This window comes from Carassius gibelio, chromosome B5 (genome assembly GCF_023724105.1).
Source record: "Carassius gibelio isolate Cgi1373 ecotype wild population from Czech Republic chromosome B5, carGib1.2-hapl.c, whole genome shotgun sequence".
In the NCBI taxonomy this organism is placed as follows: Eukaryota; Metazoa; Chordata; class Actinopteri; order Cypriniformes; family Cyprinidae; genus Carassius; species Carassius gibelio.
In genome coordinates, this window is record NC_068400.1 from 13,862,048 (window position 1) to 13,874,247 (window position 12,200).

At 32.2% G+C, this 12,200-nt stretch overlaps 1 protein-coding gene across 4 annotated transcripts in view; it reads left to right on the forward strand.

Moving 5' to 3' along the window:
- LOC127957723 (ras-specific guanine nucleotide-releasing factor RalGPS1) overlaps positions 1 to 12,200 on the forward strand; it is a 128,120-nt gene that overhangs the window by 14,968 nt on the left and 100,952 nt on the right. For 2 of the 4 annotated variants that reach the window (XM_052556367.1, XM_052556370.1), the window contains exons 3-4: positions 4,436 to 4,540; positions 6,166 to 6,216. In XM_052556367.1, coding sequence (XP_052412327.1) covers positions 4,436 to 4,540; positions 6,166 to 6,216 — 156 coding nt within the window. Of the gene's footprint in view, positions 1 to 187; positions 262 to 4,435; positions 4,541 to 6,165; positions 6,217 to 12,200 lie in introns of all 4 variants that reach the window. The other 2 variants (XM_052556369.1, XM_052556368.1) reach the window with 2 other exon arrangements.

Below are 12,200 nucleotides of genomic sequence, written 5' to 3' on the forward strand. Positions count from 1 at the left end.
CAAACACACAGCAAAAATTACAAAAAAATGTAATATTAAAATACACTAGTAGCTCGCTGCTTATGTACACAGGATTTTTTAGCACATACAATGAATTAAAAAAACCCTTAACTTGCTAAAATAATTGAACACAAATAAGTGTTGATGTACACAAAATTGCATCATTAACATACATTGCATCACACAGTAGATGATCTTGGGAGTCAGGAGAAGGATTTTACACTCTGAGCTTTAACAATGGCTCAAGCACCTGTAACCCTGGTAGGCAAAACATTTTTATATTTTATACATCTGTTAATAATATAATCTATTACAATCTGTCTCTAACACTAGTGTTCTCTGTTCTTTTTCTATAGTATCTACTTGTTTTCTATTTTCTTTAATATTAAAAAATAACACACTGATATGAATACTGTGTTAGACTAACTGGGACTTATATATCATTGCTCTTTTGTTGGTTTGATTGCTTCTATTGTCCTCATTTGTAAGTCACTTTGGATAAAATCATCCACTAAATTTCTAAATGTAAATATAAATAATGTACAATACTTAATTTTTAAAAACATAACAATTCCAGCCTTTTGGTTGCTCGTGAGACGTTTCTATTTACAATATGTGTTGAGCATTGTAGCCAATCTCAAACATGTTTGTGAAGCACCTCAATGCAATGGCCAGAGGCTTTTAAGTCATAACCGCTAAATAAATTTGTTTAGGAAGACCTCAGTATAGCGAAGTAGCTATAAAAGTGCAAAGATTACATTGTGCTTTTTTTTTTTTTTGCCACGTTGAAAAAAAGCGTTCATTTTGATTTTGCTGGGATGAGGAAGAGTCAGCTTTAAGGACTCACGGAAACCGCTTAATATCAAGAATATGATATTTATTAACAGACTGAACAGGAACAACTTTTTATCTTAACATCAGCTCACACACCCAATCGACATTCCTTTTGGGGGGGGGCACTGTAGCTCCCTTATTTAACGCTTTTTTTTTTAATACACTACAAATATATGTGGGATTATTAGCAGAAATCATACCATGTGTCATACTCGCGGGGACAGTATGCTTGGAAATAAAATTTCATATCTTCCATTGCATTCACTATTTGTAGTGCGGCATCCACCCAAAAGCAATAAGATTCATGCTTTTAATAGACCTACCTTTAATGTCTCAGCTTTCAAAATCTTTTTTTATAGCGAAACACTAATAATGTGTCTTACAAAGTTTTTTTCAAGTTCTTTAATGATCAGATCGCTGTATTTATGTGAAACATTTCATTAAATTAAACTGTTTTCTTTGAGAAAATTCCAAATATGTGAAAATTTAGGGTTAGGGTTATTCTCTAATTATTTCAACTTTATTCTTGTAGTATTACGACTTTATTCTCTAAACATTTTGACTTTATTTTCTTATTACGACTTTATTCTTGTAGTATTACGACTTTATTCTCAAAACATTTTGACTTTATTCTCGTAGTATAACGACTTTATTCTCTAAACATTTTGACTTTATTCTTGTAGTATTACGACTTAATTCTCATGTATTTCAACTTTATTCTCGTAGTATTACGACTTTATTCTTTTAGTATTACAACTTTATTCTCTAAACATTTTGACTTTATTCTTGTAGTATTACGACTTTATTCTCTAAACATTTTGACTTTATTTTCTTAGTATTACGACTTTATTCTTGTAGTATTACGACTTTATTCTTTTAGTATTACAACTTTATTCTCGTAGTATTACGACTTTATTCTTTTAGTATTACAACTTTATTCTCTAAACATTTTGACTTTATTCTTGTAGTATTACGACTTTATTCTCTAAACATTTTGACTTTATTCTTGTAGTATTACGACTTTATTCTCTAAACATTTCGACTTTATTCTCATATTACGACTTTATTCTCAAAACATTTTGACTTTATTCTCATAGTATTACGACTTTATTCTCAAAATATTTCAACTTTATTCTGGTAGTATTATGACTTTATTCTCTAAACATTTTGACTTTATTCTTGTAGTATTACGACTTTATTCTCTAAACATTTCGACTTTATTCTCATATTACGACTTTATTCTCAAAACATTTTGACTTTATTCTCATAGTATTACGACTTTATTCTCAAAATATTTCAACTTTATTCTGGTAGTATTATGACTTTATTCTCTAAACATTTAGACTTTATTCTCAAAACATTTTGACTTTATTCTCGTAGTATTACGACTTTATTCTCTAAACATTTTGACTTTATTCTTGTAGTATTACGACTTTATTCTCTAAACATTTTGACTTTATTCTTGTAGTATTACTTCATTCTCAAAACATTTTGACTTTATTCTCGTAGTATTACGACTTCATTCTCAAAACATTTTGACTTTATTCTCGTAGTATTACGACTTTATTCTCTAAACATTTTGACTTTATTCTTGTAGTATTACTTCATTCTCTAAACATTTTGACTTTATTCTCGTAGTATTACGACTTTATTCTCTAAACATTTCGACTATTCTCATATTACGACTTTATTCTCGTAGTATTATGACTTTATTCTCTAAACATTTTGACTTTATTCTCGTGGTATTACGACTTTATTCTCAAAATATTTCAACTTTATTCTGGTAGTATTATGACTTTATTCTCTAAACATTTAGACTTTATTCTCAAAACATTTTTACTTTATTCTCGTAGTATTACGACTTCATTCTCTAAACATTTTGACTTTATTCTCGTAGTATTACGACTTTATTCTCTAAACATTTCGACTTTATTCTCATATTACGACTTTATTCTCGTAGTATTATGACTTTATTCTCGTAGTATTATGACTTTATTCTCAAAACATTTTGACTTTATTCTCGTGGTATTACGACTTTATTCTCGTAGGATTACGACTTTATTCTCAAAACATTTTGACTTTATTCTCGAAACATTTCGACTTTATTCTCGTGGTATTACGACTTTATTCTCGAAACATTTAGACTTTATTCTCGTAGTATTACGACTTTATTCTCTAAACATTTTGACTATTCTCGTAGTATTACGACTTTATTCTCTAAACATTTTGACTTTATTCTCGTAGTATTACAACTTTATTGTCGAAACATTTTGACTTTATTCTCATAGTATTACGACTTTATTCTTGAAATATTTCGACTTTATTTTCATAGTATTATGACTTTATTCTCTAAACATTTAGACTTTATTCTCGTAGGATTACGACTTTATTCTCGTAGTATTACGACTTTATGCTCTAAACATTTTGACTTTATTCTCGTAGTATTATGACTTTATTCTCGAAACATTTTGACTTTATTCTCGTAGTATTACAACTTTATTCTCTAAACATTTTGACTTTATTCTCATAGTATTACGACTTTATTCTTGAAATATTTCGACTTTATTTTCATAGTATTATGACTTTATTCTCTAAACATTTAGACTTTATTCTCGTAGTATTACGATTTTATTCTCAAAACATTTTGACTTTATTCTCGTAGTATTACGACTTTATTCTTGAAATATTTCGACTTTATTTTCATAGTATTATGACTTTATTCTCTAAACATTTAGACTTTATTCTCGTAGTATTACGATTTTATTCTCAAAACATTTTGACTTTATTCTCGTAGTATTACGACTTTATTCTTTTAGTATTACGACTTTATTCTTGTAACTTTTTGACTTTATTCTCGTAGTATTACGACTTTAATCTCGTCATCTTAATTTTTTTTTTTTTTCAGTGTGGCACTAAAACGCTGTCATATTTTTTGTCATTCATTGATTGACTGAAAAGATTCTGTAACTAATTTTAAAGACTAATAAAATCCATGTTCGTGGCCAAACCTCGGTTTTCCATTGTGCAGTTTTATGGTAATACCACAGTACTCAGGCCCAGGTCTTTTTTAGTTTATTTTTGGACATTTACACATCCAATGCATAAAAGACATACGCCCATACACTCACAGACATGTCCTCATGCAGATACTGTTATCATCAGATCAAAGATTGTTTCAATCGAGATCCAGGAATGTTTTCATGTTTTTTCCATCACTGGCAGTCATCCCCGTGAGAAACATATACCATGTCTGCCATCCAAAACCTCACGCTAACCCGACAACTTTGCTTTCCAATGGAAAGAACTGAGCTGACATTTTTAAATGATTGGTTCAGCTGTGGCTGATGTTCAATAAATGAGAGCCACACCAAAATAAATTAAAGATAATATAAACTCATTTTCACAAATTGAACCCCAGCCACCACAGTAAGAGCAGGAACATTTAGGAGGACAGTAAATGTGGTCAATTTTGATTCTTTAATTAGATCATTGTTCGCACCCCTCCCTCTTTTCTCTCTAATTGTTCTTGCATTTATGAGCATGTGTAATATTTCATGCTTGACATGTTGGTATATTCATATCGCTGCTTTCTCATATTCAGGGAAGTGACAGCTCTGTGTCTGTGGACGGCCCGAGCGCTGACTATGCGAAGAGCTACGATGCTGTCGTTTTTGATGTGCTCAAAGTGACGCCAGAGGAGTTCGCAGTGAGTAAAACTGTCAGCGTCAAAATTGATGCGTTCTCTGATGGAAAACAGAGATGGCCTTTGATTTTTATGTCGTTTGTCTTGTCCTGTAATGATGCGGTCTTATTTAGAGCAGTCCTGGTCATTCGGGAGTTTTCCGTTTGGAAACAATTGCTCCGGTCCAAACCGAGCGATCAGCATCCTGACTGACAAGCTCTGGATAGTGAGCGCCTCCTCACACAACATCCCTGTGGCGGCAGTGAAAGGGAAAATACTTGTGGAACAAAGGCTGTTGAACATGTCATCACTCACTGTTGTGCTCTATGGAGTTTGATGCTGCTAAGGGAACATGTATTAACCAGTCTTAGCTGATCTTTTCAGGGTTTAGGGCAGTTGGTCAAAACAAGCAAAGACAAGTTTAACGCCAATGAACCAGTTTAGATGGGCTAGGGTTTTCTTTATACATTTTTCTTTACTCTTTTTATTTTCTTTTTATATTTTCCTTTTTTTTTTGTATGAAGCAGAGACAAATTAACCTGTTAGGAACCTGTTTTTTTTTATTTAATTTTTTTTTTAAGCAGGAGCAGCAGAAATATTATACAATTATTTTATTATTATTTCATATAATAATAATAATTAATAATAATAATAGTAATAATAATAATAATAATAAATAAAATGTATATATTCCTCTCTTTTCTTATTTTTAATACATTTTAATATTTTAATCTTGTATATATTATATGTTGTCTATATTTATATACTGTATATTTTTTTTCAGCTGAAGAATCAGAAACCACACACACACACACACACACACACACACACACACACACACACACACACACGTATGTATGTATGTATGTATGTATGTATGTATATATATATATACATGTGTATATATATATATGTATATATATATATGTGTATATGTATATATATATATGTATATATATATATATGTATATATATATATGTATATATGTATATATATATATATATATATGTTTATATGTATGTTTGTATATGTTTGACTATATTTTGGTTGAAAAAAATCTTTTTTTTTTAATTGTTATATATAATTAAAATCAATACTTTTCCTTATATTGCACTTTAAAGTGTGCTATATAAATACATTTGTAATATTTAAATCAACAAAAGACGCATGATGATGCCTCAAATAGAGATGTCCATTCCATAATGTTCCTACTTTTCGGAACAGTCTATGCATCTGGATTGGCCTAATGACGCCTTATAATGCTGTCTAGGTAGGCAGCTCACTAGGATTTGGAACAGAGCTGATGATTTATGATGCTTAATAACGTCTGAGAATAATTTACCGAATGCTGGTGGTGATTTAAAATAGGACTGTTTCCTGTGAGTTGGCCTGATCGTGGGATTCGAGAGAGTCTGTTACCCATAATTCACTTGCATCAAGGTCTTATTTAGACATCTAAGGAACTTTGAAGCACCCTGTGGAACCGAGTTGCCTCCTTGTGGTGATTTTTATGATGAATTGTTTTCATTCATTTTGTCCATTCCCATAATGTACCTCGTAACTCAGTGCTGGAAAATGAGCTCATGGCTGTGATTGCTGACTCTCTTTGTGACGAAAATGTGATTTTATTTTTGTCTGTGTTCCTCAGAGCCAAATAACCCTGATGGACGCCCCTGTGTTTAAAGCCATACAGCCAGAGGTAAGACAGAGGTCATTTTTAAAACCAGATACCATGCAGACTAGAGAAAACACTTCATATCATTACACTGTTGCATTTAAAGCTTTTTTTATTTAATTTGATTAATTTAGTTCCGGATGATGATTGGTCACATTAACACATTAACAGATTAACACATCATGCTAAAATGCTTTACATTGTAATACTACATTTAATTTTATTTAATTTTTAGTCACGTGTGATGATAATTTGTCACATTTTGTAAATTTTTAAATGTTAATTAATAAAAAAAGGGGTTATGTATTTATTTATTTATTTATTTTGGTCTCTAAGAATATTATTTATTTACTTTAAACAATTTATTTCACAAGTTGGTATTTATTTATTTATAGTTTAGTTTGGTTTAGTTTTGGTTTCAGTCCTGGATGACGATTGGTCACATTTCCAGAAACACTAAATTACAGTACATTGCATTATTGTAATATTTATAGCTTCTTTATACTTTATAATCGCACTTTTATCCATTTAAGAGGAACATTGTAATGCAGACGACATAAACATTGTATGCACATGATTACCTCACTGTCCCAAATGAGAGGAGCATGCCTTTGCTGAAAATGTTGCATTTCCCACCGTGTTAATAATGTAATGCATGTGTACACCTACTGTACTTCTTTATTTATGGAACTATCTTGATCCCAGGGTTAATATCTAACAGCCATTGTTTTGATTGAGGAACAGCGGCCGGTAAAATACACACCCGAGCGTGTGTTTAGACCGTCGTTTGCACCGCAGTGGACGCGCACACTTTGCCAGACTGTTAGAATATTCTTTTAATTTAGCAGTTTTTCATTGGTGATGTTTATAAACTGTTTGGGGAAGAGAATAACATTTCGGTATCAGTTGATTATCTTTGCCGCCGTAATGAAAAACTGTTGGAAAACATGCCGCTGGCTTACAGCGCTTGATGGATGAGACCACCTGTGACCCGTTTCTATTAGTTTGACCAGCTCCCCTTTCACTAACGCTCAATTCAGGCTAGTTATGAAGCACTGCTGTACATGTAATGCTTTTAACTGTTTAGTGTTGTCTGTACAATCCTAGACATACAGCAGGCTTTATAGGGTTAAGCTGAATCATTTGATATGCAAATTTCTACTGCTTCTAAATGATAAACCTGATCAAAACCAGCTGGAAATCCAACTTTTCACAATCTACTACATCCCTTCTGTCCTCAGATTGATCGCTTATACATTTTAGCAAATAAAAGGGCTTTTAGTAGAAGCTTGTGCTTCATGTGTATTTTTATTTTCAAATCTTTACTGATTTTATAAAGTAAACATGAGAATACTGTAGCTTTGATATTGTTAGTAATATTTTCAAGATGATATTTCAGTGGTTACTGGACTGAAGCAAGGTTTACTTGATTGTCCATACATCATCTTTTAGAAAAGTCACGTTCAAATATGATCATCAGTCTTTTGAGGAATCTCTCAATCATCATTTTATTGCTGTGATCATTGCTTTGATCATAAACTATGCATTTAAATGTTGAATTACTAAGACACATTATTAAGGGATATGGAGCGAAAACTGATATTTCTATGCATTTTATAAAAGCAGTCTGCTGTAGTATTATAAATATCTCATTGATTAACTTTAATAGATTTCAACTTATTTTTGTGCCATATCAGTATTAGCATTTGCCCCAAATTGCATATGTTTGCTCATTTTCAGTTCAGTAATATTCAAAACAATGATGATTTGATTGAGAGATTAACCTTTTTTTTAGTTTTTTTTTTTTTCTAAAAGCATTGTTAGCTAACTAAGTTCCGTCATTACCAACAAAGTTCAATGCATCTGTTTCTCGAAATCATAGTTTGTGCGAACATTGCAAAAACATTACAGGGAACAAAAAAAAAGTAAATGAGTCATGAGGTGCCACGTTCAGTACAGCAGCATCTTAGAGATCCCGAATCAGTTTAATAGTAGAAGTTTTCCACTGTGTGTGATGTCATTAACAGCAGCCTTATATTGTTGTACTAGCGTGGTTCAAATGATAGCGACGTGACCAATCGTGTTCGGGAAGCAGTCATGACTAGTTACATCATTGTACCAGATGATGATTGGTCACATTTCCAGTCACACTAAAGTGCACTCTATTGCCATATGATTTCTTTGAATCATGTGTTCTCCATTTAACGTAATATAACATTTTACTGTTTTTTTTATATATATATATATATGGAAGCCTGTTTCTGCCACTGAATAAAAACAAGGTAATAGTGTTTTTTTATCACTCAACTGGGAGTTCATATCTTGCAATGCTGACATTATTTTTTTTTTTACTTTTTTTTTTTTTTTTTTTTTTTTTGAATTTAGAAAAAAGTCCGAATTTTGAGATGAAAAAGTCACAATTACCTTGTTTCATTTTTAATTTAGTGGCGGAAACGGGCTTCCATAGTTTGTCAGGCTTTACATGGTTAAATTATTGCTTTATTGCATAAATACTGCACTTCTCTAGACGCCGAGGGAACACACAGGATGACGTGACGCATCAGAAGATCTCGCACATGTAAAATCTTTTTTTCTTTTTGGAAAGAGATGCTGTAATGTCTGCTTCTCTCTGTGTGTTTGTGTATGTTCAGGCTTTTGGGTGTTTGAAAGTGTGCAAGAGAAATTGTTTTTCTTTACGGCATTGTACAGGCTGTAATATGTGACGTGCATGTGTATACAGTATATGTGTCGAAAATAGAGTATAATAGATGCGAGTGAGCTATAGTTGTGGATTTGACTGGATGTGTTTGCTGAGGTCAATCATCTACATCTGGAGTCAAACTAATGAACTGAGGCTGATTACCTCAGCGCTGTGTTTATAGCTAAACATAAACGCGCTTCGTCATTTCTCTCTTGAATAGCGGAGAATTATGAAGCCTAGCAGAGAGTTTGTAAACCGACTCGCTCCAGCTTTCATCTGTCTGTCAGTGGCCACAGATTCAAGCTTTCATTAGTTTCGTTCAGCGATTGTGTGTTTAATGCATTCAGGCTTTAAAGTGAATAGAATGTTCTGGATTATGATGTGTAACTCAGTTTGTAAAATCAATACAATGTGTTGACTGAAATGAAAGTCTATGGGGGAATCATTTGCGCAACGGTGATTCATTGTTCGCTCATAATGCCCTTGTTGAAAAATCTTAAACCAGCCTTAGACCCTTTGCTGGTTTTGAAGCAATACTTCTTAGATGAAATGAAAAAAAAAACATTTAACTTTTTTTTTTATGCAATATATATATATATATATATATATATATATATATATATATATATATATATATATATATATATATATATATATATATATATATATATATATATATATATACTTTCCATAAATTGGTGTTTGGTATTTGTCAAAAGTTTCACAAACATTTTAAGGAAATACTAAAATTATTATTTTTATTTAAGATTGCAAATTATTAAAGATTGGAAATGTAAAAATAATGTAAATAATGTTATTAAAAATATTTAAAAATAAGCCATCATAGAATATATATATATATATATTTTTTTAGAAATGTTTTAATCTTTCTTAAAAAAAAAACTTTAAGTTAAACTAAATTAAACTAAGAAATGTTGCTCTGGCAACTGGCTATATATTATTATTATTATTATTATTATTATTATTATTATTATTATTATTATTATTATTATTATTATTATTATTATTATAGTATATTAAGTAAAGGAAATGTTTTTTTTTTTTTTTTTTTTTTTTTGGTTGTAGTTAACTTTAATAACCCAGGAACCTATTTAACTAACTATTTTACTATAAAAGTGTGAACTCTCTTTGTCCAAAAAAAGCACTAGATTGTCATTTCCATTCTTAATTCTACAAGAACCTCTTGATTACTGCATTTTTTGTGGTCTATTAGCTGTCATTAGAGTTCATTAATCTGTTTAATGGAAGCTAGATTTAGAAAGCACTGGAAAAACACCCAAACAGCAGTTTTGGCAGGAAGGAGGAGTTGCGTAAAATGAAGTAACTTTCCGTCATGTCTGAAACCACTGGATGTATGTTATTCTCCGTCGCTGTGAATCATCATGTTTATCTAGATTCTGCTGTGGTGGGTTAGTTAGTAGCGCATTAATTCACTCTCGTTACGTTACTCAATGTTATCATGTTCGTTTTGACTATTGTTCAGAATTCGGCCGCCGGGTTAGCTGCCTGAAATGGCCCATAATTCCTTTCCTGACACTTTTACTCCGTCCCTCAGAGGAGCGTGACCTCTGACCCTCCCGAAAGCAGACTGCCCGCTGATGCACAGGAAATGAGGTAACCACCTCCAGCTGGGTCTGGTTTTGCCATCTCTGCCTCCTCGTTTACTCGTGTGAAGTCTTGGCTGAAGTGTGTAATCTGTAGGTGTTTGTGGCTGACTCTAAATGAACTTCCACTAATAATGCTCCTGCTGTAAAGGAAGTTGAAGTAAGGTCTGACCGTCTCGCAACCTTTAACCGTCGCCACTTTCCATCTGAGATAATGAATTTGTCTTAGTAAACTAGCCATTAGTGACAAAAAATTGTAGTTTCAACAAAACTTTTTTTTTCTTTTATTTGATATCTGAACTGTTATCAGTAGTGATACCCCATTTTCACCTACACATTTCTCAAATGCAAATTTAAGCTATTATTATAAAATGTGAAGAGAGGGATTTGCATTTTATTACAGTTTTATAATAAATAATGAAATTAAATGTTCTCCTATAAGTAAATAAAAATCTATGTTTTCCAAAAAGAGAAATATTTTGCTAATATATATATATATATATATATACACACACAATTACACTAACCCGATTCCAAAATAAAGTTGGGACCCGTAGCAATAAGAGGCCGGAAAAGTTAAATGTACATATAAGGAACAGCTGGGGGACCAATTTGCAATGCATTTATCAATTGGCAACATGATTGGGTATAAAAAGAGCCTCTCAGAGTGACAGTGTCTCTCAGAAGTCAAGATGGGCAGAGGATCACCAATTCCCCCAATGCTGCGGCGAAAAATTGTGGAGCAATATCAGAAAGGAGTTTCTCTGAGAAAAATTGAAAAGAGTTTGAAGTTACCATCATCTACAGAACATGATATCATCCAAAGACTGAGGCAAAGTGGAAAACTGTTCTGTGGTCAGATGAATCCAAATTTGAAGTTCTTTTTGGAAAACTGGGATGCCATGTCATCCGGACTAAAGAGGACAAGGACAACCCAAGTTGTTATCAGCGCTCAGTTCAGAAGCCTGCATCTCTGATGGTATGGGGTTACATGAGTCTGTACACATCTGGAAAGATGAGCACCATCAATGCTGAAAGGTAAATCCAAGTTCTAGAACAACATATGCTCCATCCAGACATCGTCTCTTTCAGGGAAGACCTTGTATTTTCCAACATGACAATCCCAGACCACATACTGCATCAATTACAACATCATGGCTGTGTAGAAGAAGGATCCGGATACTGAAATGGCCTGCAGTCCAGATCTTTCACCCATAGAAAACATTTGACACAACATAAAGAGGAAGATGCGACAAAGAAGACCTAAGACACTGAGCAACTAGAAGCCTGTATTAGACAAGAATGGGACAACATTCCTATTCCTAAACTTGATCAACTTGTCTCCTCAGTCCCCAGATGTTTGCAGACTGTTATAAAAAGAAGAGGGGATGCCACACAGTGGTAAACATGGCCTTGTCCCAACTTTTTTGAGATGTGTTGATGCTGTGAAATGCTGTGAAAGTCATCTTATTTTTCCCTTAAAATTATGCATTTTCTCAGTTTAAACATTTGATATGTCATCTCTGTTTTATTCTGAATAAAATATTGCAATTTGTAACTTCCACATCATATCATTTTGTTTTTATTCACAATTTGTACAGTGCCCCAACTTTTTTGGAAATCGGGTTTGTGTGTGTGTGTGTATATGTATGTATGTATGTATGTGTATATATATATATATA